Raw genomic sequence first — 12,977 nt, forward strand, 5'->3', positions numbered from 1 at the left:
CAAAAAGTTACAAAAGGTCCTTAATACTGTTATTTTGTTCACAACCACACATTCGGTTAATTTTTTTCGGTATCGTGCATTTTTCACTTACTCATTACTGTTACTATTGCTTTGTATTGAAATATTATTTGTATGTAACATTAACATTAATATAACTTGAGATTTCTTTATTTTTTTTTTTCTTTACTTACTTTCTGTATTTCTGTCTAATATAAGTCAATAAAAAATATTTCAATATTCTGACATAACTGCGAGTTACTTTTACAAGCACAACAAGCAAAAGGAAGAAAAGATAAAGGCAATGATCAACTTCCCACCCTCTCCCCCTTGCTAACAACCACTCTCCCCTCCCCCTACACATTTTCTGTCATGGCGGGAAACAAAGCCGTCGCAAAACTTTCCCTGTGTCAGCGGCAATACCCTATCGAGTAAAAGTGAAAGTGTTGTGGAAACAGGCGGAAGAAGGGAAAATAACCGATGAATGTTTTCATTCAAATGTATTTAAACTGATCAGAAAGTGAAAGATAGGAAGACTTTCATTGTAATGTTTCCAAAAACAAACTTTTAAAGTCTGTGTGAAGGTTCTGGATAGCATGACAACGCGTTAATTTGTTACATGTAAACTTCCGACCTGCTTTTCAAACGAAACTTTTCGCGGCTTGGAAAATGGATGAAGAAGAAGCAAAGACAGAGTATTGCTCGAATTGGTAAGACTGGTGCTCTATTTAATCATTAGCTATGGAAATCTGGATCGAACAAAATGACATTATGACAAGAACAGTACACTTTGAGTGTTTTAAAAGCGATCTATTTCAGTGAATTCTTCGGTTGAAAAATTGCAGTGTCATTTATCGTGATAATTTTCATGTTTTGTTATAAGCTCAAGCTTAACGTTTTCTGTCAAGTTTACCCTCTTTCTTTGGCTATTTGTATTCTTTATAAATGAAAACAAGTATCTTTACAGACCGTGAACAGTGATCAGGACAATCGGTTTGTTCGTCATGTTAGAATTTAAAGGGGAAGTATTCGGAAACAACCGTATTGTTCCCAGGGTTTTAATATTCAATGGCATATGTTTTGATCGAGTAAAAGATTGTTTTTGATGATCTCACGTTCATATTTTACTAATATAGTGCTAGTTGTGGTTTTGTTAGGAAGAAATTAAGCTAAGCAATATATGTATTGAGAATTTAATTCAATTTATAATGATAATCACTCGCCGGCCGACATTCAACGTCATATACTAGTGTTCAATGATCCAGAAGTACCACATCTGCCTATGCAGCGTGAAAAACTATTATAATAGTTTCTTTGTTTCGACAAACACTGGGTAAAACTCAAACACTGCAAGCTTATTTTTCATGTATGGGAAGAATTTATATCATATGCATGGCTCTTAAAAAATATCCCAAATTGTGTCAGCCCTCATAGATCAAATTCCGTAGCCTCTGAATTCCTGTCAGTGGAATTGATTTATATTATCTGTTTGACAATATCATACAATTTGGTTTGCTTATGTTATCATCAGTTAGTTATGATTGAAGCATTCTTTCTTATTCGTTGCTTTGGGTGAATTGACGTGATGGACCTGTCAAGTACAACTGCCCCCCTCCCCACCTCCCCAAGCCCACCCTCTATGTCACCCATGGCAAGGCAGAATAAAACAACTCAATGATACTTCTTTGAGTTCTCACTGTTTTATAAATATGTACCAGTATTCCTGATCCAAGATAAATAGGACCAATCTTGGCAAAGTCTCCAATGTAATATTTAAGAGAACATTTTGAAATATTGACAGTGAAAATGAACTAAATTAAACTACAACATTTCAAAGTCATCTTTACTCTATTATTAAGAAGAGAGATAATTTTTGTAGTTTTGAGTTTATATAAAAAGAATAAATAAAGAATTGTGACACTTAATATTCTAATATACCGGTACTCTGTCAACTTTACTTAAAACTACAGCCATTATCTCTGTACTTGACAATGGAGTCAAGATGACTTTGAAATGTCATTGTTTAATTTGACTCATTTTCATTGTCAGTTGGCAAAGTCACTTGGATAAAAACTGAGAAAGAGAACTTCAATTAGATAACTTATTTAATTGTTTAATCATTATTATTTTATCTTATTAACAGCCGGCGAGACATCCCAGCCGCCAACTTTGTAATGCATGTCACTCATTGCCAAAGGAATTTGACGTTATGTAAGGTTTGTGGAGAACCCATACCCACCTCACAGCAGGAAGAACATTTTGAAGAATACCATGCCAAGGTTTGTATAATTTGTTTTTTATGTCAAGGGTAAAAACTCAAGGAACATTCAGGGTGTGAGATATTGGAATTAGCAGTGCCAGTGATATTTAAAACAACTTGACCACTTTACCCTACATCTCTGGCAATCCCCACAAAATTAACTGAATGGCAGGGAAAGAAACATAATTTTTAGAGACGTTTTTCTCACCCTAAAAAGCTGCTAATCAATCCCCCCTCTTACAACATTCATTTTGTAGGTACTTTCCCCCCTCCCCTGCACCACTTCCTACGGGGTTTACTTGCATAGCAGTAATAAGTGTCACTGCTTTACAGGAAAAATGTGATTGTGGACAATTTGTGGAGAAAATGAACCTGGAGGAACACAAGGTGGGTCTAAATACTTCAATCTTCAGACGATATCATTAATTTGTTTAGTAGACAATTTATGGGCATGAAGAAAATCATCAAGTTGTTGTCACTTGAAGAGTACATGTACAGGTGTGCCAAATTCTCAGAGATATCATTAATACTGATGTGAAGAAATCAGTAAAAAAATAAAATATTTACATGTATATATCATTGCTGGCATCTTTAAATTACAAAATCGATTGAAACCGACCAAAGCTGATACTCTTACATGTGAGAATGCTATAACTAGCTGTGATCTTGACATTATATTTATTAATACTGAATGGCCATACAAAATGACAGCTAAGATGGGAATGCAATTTTACTGTGACATAATTCCCCCTGTCCTCACTAGTATATTATTTTGCAAATAGGAAAAAGATTGTCCAAATCGTGGTGTGGAGTGTCAGTATTGTGAGCTAATGCTTCCATTCAAAGACATGACATCTCATGTAGAATACTGCGGCAGCAGAACTGAGAAATGTGACATGTGCGACAGATTCATTCAAATGAAGGATTTAACTGAACATGTCAATACTGGATGTCAATACCCAGTAAAAGAAGAAACTAAAAAGTTGCCGTCCAATCCGCCGCAAGATTATCTCTCTGGAATGCCTGTTGACATGTTGCATGCTATGGGCCTCATGGGCCCTTCAGGTCCACTTGCTGCGGGTATGCGTGAATTTGGGCAGATCCTCAACACTGGATTTGGTACTTCACCATTCAGTGATGAAGGTATGCAGTATCCTGGCGGTGCTTCGTATTTTGGTGGCATGGATACAGGGAATGGTGTGATTGATGGTAGAGATGTTATTGCCCGTGGAACAAAAGGAGGCAGAGCTTTTTCAAAACCAGAATTTGATCAGCACACTTTTCGAGGTTTTGATAAGGTTGATGATGAGTATGCAGAAGATATTGATGATGATGAAAGGCTTGCAGCAGCATTTCAAGCAGACGAGTTTGACAATGTAAATGGACACGCTAATGGAATGTCATCTACAATGGTTGATGAGCCTTATCCATACATGAAATCCACATCAATGGCTGATTCAGAAAATGGTGGGCATCATTTAGATCTTTCAATCTGTTAGTAATAATTATATAATGTACTTCAAAAGTTTTGTTTTATAAGAGACTGGTACAGTCAATCAGGAATGAACACATTTTTGGCAGGGCCATGAAGTGACCTACACTTAGGTAGATAAAGTCTGTGGTCGGCAAAAAGGTGATCCACACCACCAGAGCTTACCTTAAGGTTATCATTGTTAGCAGCTACTAATTTTAGCAATTTTAGCGAGGTGGGCAAAAATCGCTAAATTTAGTACTCTCTAAAATATGTCTTGGTCAAATTTTGTCATTAAATTTAAGTGCCCGCATCCACCCAGTCCAAAGGAAAACAAAGTTAAACTTAGTCAACTTGAAAATTCTGTAAAACATGGATGCCGGTAACTTTGTTCTTTGTGGCAATGCAAATGTTCCTTTAATTTCAAGTGTGTTTGTTCTTTTACTGAATATTTATTTCCAGCATAGCCATATATGTTCATTAAAAACTGTTTGACGCAATATCAAATCTCTCAAATGGGATGCTTGTCCATTTCAGATTACGTTTAGTATTTACATGTAGTTAGGTGGTGCAGTTTGCAGGTTGCTCATATGTTCTCCTGGACAGAGAGAGGTACATGTACATTTTCTGATTAACTTGTTTTGTTCAATTTCCACACAGATGCAAATAAAACACAGCTGCCTTGTGAGTTCTGTGGTGATTTGTTTGCAGTAGATATTCTTATATTGCATCAGGTACAAAAGAAACATGCAAGTACAAAGTTAACATAATGTTTTACTGGTTCACCACTGTTTTCAGAATATTGATTAGTTGTGAGTGATTAGCATGCACCCTCTCAACTTGCCACCTTACAAATGTAACACTCTTTATGGCCTTGTGTACATATACACTCTCTTTGACAGGCTCCATATACTTTGCTAATTAAACTTTTAATCACTTGAGATGTTTCCTCCACTGGCTGCAGTTCCCAAATGTTGTTTTTCTCTTTCTGTTCACTTCAGTCAACATTGTATTTTTTGTGTATTTTTTCACACTGTGTAACTATTCCTCAGCAGCAAATTTAGCCATTCTTTTTTATTATCATTGGATATGGATGCCAAATTAAACAATTTTGATATTGCTGTAGGTAATGTCACACTTTTTATGTTAGAAATCAATACATGAGAGGTAAACGTTGACCTCATTATTTTTTTTGTCAACAGAGCGGTTGTCAGCTGAGATCATTTGATTCACTCCCAGGCAGTGCTTCACATTTTCCTGAAAACGGCACCAACCATGATTTGCCACAACTCAACAATTCGCCTTTCTCTGGGGTAAGCCAAAAACAAGTTTATTTGTTTCTTTTTGCATAAAATGTCAACTTTCAACTTCTCTTTACTGGCCACCATATTGTTTTGAGAGGTGATTCCATAGCTTCAAAGGCCAAAATTGTCCAATTTATGTTGTGCTTAAATGTTAGATTGTGGGTGGCGTGGCGGCCTTTATATGGTTAGTGCGCCAGACTCTGGATCAAGCAGTCTGGGTTCATTAGAGCCCTGGCCGGGGCACTGCATTGTGTTCTTAGGCAAGACACTTAACTCTCGTAGTGCCTCTCCCAACCCAGGTGTATAAATTGGTAGTGGCAATTTACTGCTTGGGGGTACCTCTGGGGAGGGGGGGGGGGGTGGCAGAAACTGGGATAAGCTCCAGCCTGATGAGCCACTTGGCGTGACAGCAGGCTTTTCCTTTGAGATTTACATGACAGTTTGATATATCAAGAAAACTTCGTAATACTGGAACTGTGTCAGAGCAAAGTGCTTACAGCTCAAGAACAGAAGACAGGGACAGTGGGTGGGTCTAAAACAGCCCAGGGGTCCAATGCAATTGTGCCATGTACTGTGGTCAGGAATCAGGAACAATATTTCTCCAGTGTATTACAAAACATTAGCTATTGTAACGTTATGTTAATTTACACACTGTTTTTTCTCTGTTGTTACTATTATTTAAATATAACGTTTTTCATTGAAATTACCTTACAGGACAGGAAATTCCAAACTAATCACACAGCGACAGAAACAAAGGGAAGGAAACGTTCAGGTTTGTAATTTTTTGAGTTTTGTTATTGCTGTGTTGGCATATTTAAATTTGACTTCCTGAAGGTGGACTGAAATCAGTATGTTCTAATAAAATAGAAAGGTGCAGTGTTTACTCCTTCTTCCCTTCCTTCCTTACTTCCCTCCCTCCCTCACGCTCGCCCGTCCGCCCTCCCTCCCTCCCAATGATAATTAACTAACATGAATGTTATGTGTCAATTTAATCTTTGGTAGAAGATGACACATATTTGCCTTGTGAATTCTGCCAAGAGCTATTTCCATTTGATAACCTCATAGCACATCAGGTGAGTTCTGAGATTGTACATGGGGTAAGTTTGCTAGTGGTGATGTCAGGATTGATATTCACTGCATGGACTTAACTAGGAATCCATTTCATCAATTTGACCTTGTAGCTGTAAAACGTGTCCGTAATAGAGAAAGTCTCTGGAGAAAACTCTGAAGACAAAGCTTCTCAGCGAGTTTTTAAATTAATTTTTTTCTTATTTCTTTCATTTTTCTTTCTATTTCTTTTTATTTTTTTTATTTATATATAACTAGTGTACATTTTGTACATTTTATTCCACTTCATGTATTGTATTGTATTGTTTACTGAAAAACCTTTTTAGGAGTGTGCAATAAAATTTTATCTTATCTTATCTTATCTAAGTCCAAAGTAGCGAGAGTTATTTTCAGTAATTCTTTATTCACTAGGACTTCAACTCCTGTCCGTAATGACGGGGTGTCCATAATAGCGAGGTGTCTGCAAGGCGAGAGTTGACTGTAACATTTTTTTTATTTAGCATTCCTAACATTAGGCGTCACGTAAGTAATGTTTCGTTAACACTGTACACAGTGGACTAAGTTTTGTTTCCCTCTAGGCTGTCTGTGATGCGTGCCCGGCAAGTCGTCCTCCTTCAGCGTTATTTGATGGCTTGACACAAGGACCTCCGTTGAACAATGCCAGACCACCGGTCAGAAATGGCTCAAAAAGTCGCCCCAGTAGACCCGTGTACGAATCTCAATCAAAGAAAACCCAGAAGTCCCTGACAGATTTTATTCCAAGTGAGCTTGATGACGGCGACGATTTAGATTTCACGCCTAACGTAAACGACGATTTAACAACTAGAGATCGTAGTCGTAAGCCAGAGAAATACAGTGATCAATATGGTGGGCTGGACAGCTCTCCGATGAACAACGAACTACAGCGACAATCTCGCGGGGCAGGGGATCAGCATTCTATGCGCGGACAGGCAGTTTTGAGAAATAACGACTTAGCTACGAACAGACAACCCAGCAAGGATGTACCGCGTGTAAAAAACAGAACGGCTGATCAACCTGGGAAGAGGCAGCCTGAGCCGAGAAGTGGGCTTGGCGCTTCTTCCAAGGCCCCAGCGGCCAAACCAACAGAGGACAGACTAAGTCAGAAAAAACTGAATGTTGGATCCAAAGATAAACCAGCAGCAGAGCTGGTGACGAAACCCACTCGTGCTCGTGATGGTGTCACTGGATTGGTGAGTATAAGATGGCAGGGACTGTGTCACGGTCTGTTTCATTAAGTTTTGCCAAATACTCGCTATGAAACTTAATGTTAGCGAAGAAATTACTTCTGTGGACCTAAATGACAAAACCATAGCTTCACTACAAACAGATATGTCTCCCGGGCTTTATAATTAAATGTTAAAAACAACCGCTTTGAAACTGTCATATTGCAATCTGTTTTAATCTTCTTCAATTTTTGTCCATCTGTACCTTCTCTTGTATCTACATGGTAACTTTATATTTCACTTATTTTGGTGATCTCTTCCTATGTCTAAAGAATTTGGCAAAAATCCCTGACACAGTTCTTTTAATGAATAATGGCAAAGGATGCTATGAGTGAGACAAAAGAACATGAATATTCCTGAAAGAAGTAGATCGCGGATTCGTTTTGCCTGTTTAACTCCGTACGCACATGAGTAAACAAGATGGTATACTTTTTTAAAAGCTCTCGTCTTTGGGTTGTGAAAGATAGATTTCGATGTTGACTCGTTCAAGCAAACTTTATTTAGCGAGGGTGATTATCGTCGCAGTTATGATTTACGGTAGCAAAAAACGTAATTGTGAGTTGGGTCTTGAACTTCCAGTAAACGGAAATACCATAAAACATGATTCTCTTTTATCTTGCATGATTCATATCAGGTTCAAAAATATTTTCTCCTCCCAAATCAAGGAGATAGATGGCGAAGAGGAATATTCAAAGGAACGTATCAACAAAATGATAAAAAAATCTACCAGGAGTTGAAATGTTGGTTTTAAATACATCATGTACTGTAAACAAAATTACCTTGATTTAGTGAAGTTACTAGCATCGCATTAAGAGGTATGTTACTTCGATTCTTATTTGTTATGTCACTCTCTGATTTTTTTTTCAGAAACCCCGTCTACCAAGTATGAATGACGAAACTAAACGTAGCAGGAGAGATTCTGATCACAAATTGAACATGCAAAGCCACAAGTCAGAAACCAGAGCGAGTAAGCCACGACGAGCCGATACCGGCGGGTTAAAATCGGACTCCTCGTCTGCCATGCGAGCGCCTGCTCCTCGTAGAACTAAAGTTACTGAACCTTTACCTCCTGTAACTAAGCCAATCAGTGTTAATGGATCTTCTCTTCACTCAGCGCATTCTAATCCTCGTAGAAATCCTCCAACAACGATTTCAGTTGAGCAGGGTGTTCGTTCGAACCGAGAGAGATCCCGGCCACAGGGATCTGTGGAATCCTTCCGGTCAAGCAATACCCCGCCGACTTCCAGTTCCACTCCGCCAAGGAAACCGTCTTCAACGAGAAAGAAAATCGTGTAATGACGAAGTCAGTGTTTGTTTCGAATTTGATATTTTCTACTTTTGCAATGAAGCTTTTGGTGTTTAGATAGTCTTGTCTGCAGCCGTTGTTTGGGTCGTCTAGTAACGCTCCTTTCCATGGAGAACTCCTTCTTCATAACCAAAGCAGTGCCAGTCGCACTTTGGATATTTTTTCGCGCCAAAACAAGAGAAAAGAACAGAAGAGAATTCATAGCCTGCGAATAAAGCCGCCTCTCATTCGCTCTTCGAATGAGGGAGCGAATGAGAGGCGGCTGTATTCGCAGGCTACTAAATTCAGCAATCCGCCAATATTTTAAAAAATGTTTGGAGAACCGCGTAATTTGCGTTGAACATTTCTAGAGTTCTTTTGTATCCCTGCGAAACGCTACAAAAACATACCCGGAACAAAAAGAACCCTAGTCGGATCTGTTTTGGTCAAGGACTCGTTCCACGAGCTGCAAAAACCTTGGCGTAATTTGTGTGCATGCTTCAAAATGCAATAGGGTTTTGAAAACTCGACAAATGAGAACACTGAAAGACCTTTGGGATCGGTCTGTGAGACCCTTGGATCGGCAGTAAATGAGAACACAGATGCCATCGACAACAAAAGCCACAAAATGGCTTTGTGGCCTAAGTCATCTTTAAGCAATTACTTGAATTTCTAGGCATGGTATAACCAATAATGATTGTATATTCTGTCCAAAGGGAATGTTGTGTAAAAAATGGGAAAAGCACAAAGTGCAAAATTGTACATAATTTCTTTCAGTTCTCGCTAAAATTTATTTGTAGCAAAGGTCGTGTTCTTTTGGGAAAAAACTGCATACTAAGAGAGATTTCTTTGATTTGGATGTTTGAGGTGGCAGCGGCTATTGTTCATCTGGGTTTGGTGTCGGCCGAAAGAGTCAAATAACCCGTTTTCAAGTTAGCATTGGTAATCAAATTGATGCGAGTGCAATTTTATTTTGTAAAGATCTTCAGTTCTCAAAAAGCCTCGTGCAATTTGAAACACTTTTTAAATATCACGGGTAGAATTCATATGCTTACTCATTTACAAGACTATATGACTGAGAACATTATGAAAGCGCGCGCATTTATTGGGCTTGCTCTCAGCCAATTTCTATGAACTAAGTTTCCTAGTCGTATAAATACAACGCAAAACAACCAACCGAATTAACCCAAAACTGTTAGTCCCAACGGAACACGACCAAAGTGTGAAGTGCAGCTCATTCGATTTTTTTTATCTTATTGTATATTTGCCTATCGAATAATAATAAATCGCCCCTTATTGGGACATCAAATATGTCGGATTATTGAATTGTTAGAAGTGTACAAAGACTAGTAATAAAGAGTGGAGTGGAAGGAATGTTACTGGCTTTTCTGTAATAAATAGATGGACTTTATACCTAAATTTTATAGTCAAATTTGTATTACATCCCTGGATGCAAATGGACACGTTCATACAGGGGTGCTAATCAGAGATGGGGAGCTTATTGCAAGGACTGGAGGGTGCTAAATCATATGCGGTATAATATTGTAGACTTTTTTCTTAGGCTTTCGATCGTTGGTTTCGTACAGCAAAGGAGACTGAGCCTTCGACCGAGTGCTGATTGGGGCACCCTGCCTAAATAAAGTTGACTTGACCTCTCACGGCACTCGCCTTAGTCTTCCGGCGCGCTTCTCGATCCGACGCCTTTAGAATTTTAACGTTATGACGTTAGGTACTTAGATATTGTACCACAAAATATGGTGAAAAGTCGGCAATGGGCCAAAACATTGTTTAGTTTCATTTACACCCACTAATTTATCTCCCCTGCCTCTGGTCAAATAAAAAAACTAATAAATTTCAGTGCACTTAAAGTTAACTGAATCTTCACTATGCGCACACTTTTTAGGCAGAATCTGAAAACGGTTTCCTTTCGTTCCTGAGTTTAATAAGCAAATAATTATAGGGACTAGCTAGTTATTAGCATTAAACCACACAATTACAAGTTTCATTCGCTTCATAGTCAAGGTACGATCAATTAATTGCCGCGAGCCAATATAAAGTGTAAACGCGACACCTGCTCAACCTGCTGGCATTGTTTGTTCAGACGTTTCAAGGCATAAGGAAGTCAAGTTTCCTTTTAATTTTAATTACAAAAGGACTGATTGAACAGACTGGACAAGAAGAAAGAAACATGACTAAACTGCGAATGGGCCAGAAAAGAAATTCTTTTGGGACGAGATTATGAAGATTGAAATTGTTTTGACTTCGATTGTGTGCGGGAAAACATGTCAACTGGTTTATCTTTAACGGAACGACGAGAATAGATCACTGCTGTAACACTAAGGCAGACAAAGATGTCAGAAGTTGATGAAGACAGCTACGTCCTAAAACAACAACGAAGTCATAATTCTTCGAGCCAAGGGCATTTTAGGACTGTTTTTATCTCAAGCAGCCTGAGTTGTTTGATCACAGTTGTGGTGATTTCGTTTTTATTACGAAACACCGCGTTTGTAAACATTTACATCCCGAATTCCAGTTCAACTCAAAATAGTAATAAACATGACCAGGAGCGACGGTCATACGCCAAAAACGTCGAGCTAGTCATGTTACCTTTTGCTGTCAAACAAGGAGCAGTGTGTCTGGATGGTTCCCCCCCGGGGTATTACTACAGAGAGGGACATGGAACAGGCAGTAATAACTGGATTATTCACTTCTTTGGTGGAGCATGGTGCTTCGATGAAGAGTCTTGTCTTCAACGCAGTAAAACGCGGCTTGGATCTAGCAGCTTCTTTCCCCCGCACCCTCCGACCCTGCAAGGAATACTTTCAGATAACGACAAAGTAAACCCGGACTTTTACAATTGGAATTTAGTGTTGTTGTGTTACTGTGACGGTGCCTCGTTCACTGGTTATCGACCAGATCCTGTGAATGTAAACGGACAGTATATCTATATGCGTGGCAAAAAGATCCTGGAGGTGATTATAGATCAGCTACTGCAAAGTGAATTCCGAAATGCAAATCGCCTGCTTCTTAGCGGAACATCGGCTGGTAGTTTAGCAGTAACGATGAACGCCGACTTCATCCGAAGTCGTATTCCTAAATCAATAGATGTCCGTGCATTAGCAGACTCGGGCTACTTCGTAGACGTGGCGGCTTTAAGTGGAGATAATATCATTAACAGGCATTTTAAGGAGATGTTCAACGTACACAACTCTGTTGGCGGCGTCGATGAAGACTGTGCTAGAGGTTTCCGTCCCTCGCTACGATGGAAATGCTTATTTCCTCAACACGCTTTTAATTTTGTAAACACGCCTCTTTTTGTACTGCAATCGGCTTATGACGAGTGGCAGCTTATTCATATTCGTGGAATTAACTGTCAGGTTCCGGAGTACAGCGACAATTTCACCACGAAACGAAGTCTCTTTCGTAGATCAACGAAAGACGCAAATTCTCCGAGTAAACCAAGCCCGGATCGGAACTGGAACTATAAGCATATCCACGGCATCTATTGCAGACCGCCAGAATGCACACGCAGCGAAATGGCGGCAATAATGCAATTCAGGAATGTAAGCCTGTATGCTTTGCGGCCTGTCATGCGGTCACCTAATTCAGGATTGTTTTTAAGTTCATGTTTAGAACATTCACAGAGTTTGTACGATGACACATGGAATGGAATTTTTGTGAACGGTTTCAGCGTGGCTGAAGCAGTTGGTAACTGGATGTTTGAGCGGACTGCACAACATCAACATATTGACTGTGCATTCCCTTGTAATCCGTCGTGCGCGAATGTGTGGTGATAAAGCGATTTTCACTTGAGTGTCGAAAGTAAATCGCATTTGCTTTGGTTTTGCGTTACAACGCTTAGTGATTGGTTTAAATAAAGAAATCCTGCTACTTTCTTATCCAATCAGAAGAAAAACCAAATCCAATCGTGACTTGTTCACACACACGTTTTCACTGGAATGTCTGTGTCCTTTGAGGTTGGCCAGAATGATAACTTTTATTACTTGGTTTTTGTTTTGCGACACTCAATTGAAAACGGCTTTAGCTTGCGAAGACCATCCGGCACTCGGTCACTAGCTAAGTTGTTAGGTGTGTTAACCAACCTCCTTTTCGTTTCAGTATAGGCTTCTGTCTTCTGTACGGAGGAAAAAAGCCTTTATTCTACCGTGTGGAGGCTTAAGTAACTTGCATATATGGCTGCACGATCAGACAGTTTTTTCAGTCCCCGAGTTACCCATTGAGTTCCCTTATCACTTCAGAAATTAGTATCTTAAACTTTAGAATAAATGATGATGCTCTTACTGATTTAGGAGAACATGCAATGGATTTCCACGAGCACTGAAAGATC

At 39.1% G+C, this 12,977-nt stretch overlaps 2 protein-coding genes across 2 annotated transcripts; both read left to right on the plus strand.

Moving 5' to 3' along the window:
- Positions 1-411: 411 nt before the first annotated feature.
- LOC144647321 (TRAF-type zinc finger domain-containing protein 1-like) lies at positions 412-10,048 on the plus strand. The gene is made up of 10 exons (XM_078507099.1): positions 412-707; positions 2,141-2,276; positions 2,591-2,644; positions 3,040-3,724; positions 4,389-4,462; positions 4,931-5,041; positions 5,747-5,804; positions 6,035-6,105; positions 6,679-7,311; positions 8,212-10,048. Exons 1-10 carry the CDS (start codon positions 667-669, stop codon positions 8,638-8,640), a joined length of 2,292 nt encoding a protein of 763 aa, XP_078363225.1. The 5' UTR covers positions 412-666; the 3' UTR covers positions 8,641-10,048.
- A 493-nt stretch (positions 10,049-10,541) lies between these two features.
- On the plus strand, positions 10,542-12,841 carry LOC144647325 (uncharacterized). The gene has a single exon (XM_078507104.1). The coding sequence runs from the start codon at positions 10,981-10,983 to the stop codon at positions 12,421-12,423; it is 1,443 nt and encodes a 480-aa protein (XP_078363230.1). The 5' UTR covers positions 10,542-10,980; the 3' UTR covers positions 12,424-12,841.
- Positions 12,842-12,977: the final 136 nt, after the last annotated feature.

This window comes from Oculina patagonica, chromosome 3, assembly GCF_052425735.1.
Source record: "Oculina patagonica isolate OP01 chromosome 3, crgOcupat, whole genome shotgun sequence".
In the NCBI taxonomy this organism is placed as follows: Eukaryota; Metazoa; Cnidaria; class Anthozoa; order Scleractinia; family Oculinidae; genus Oculina; species Oculina patagonica.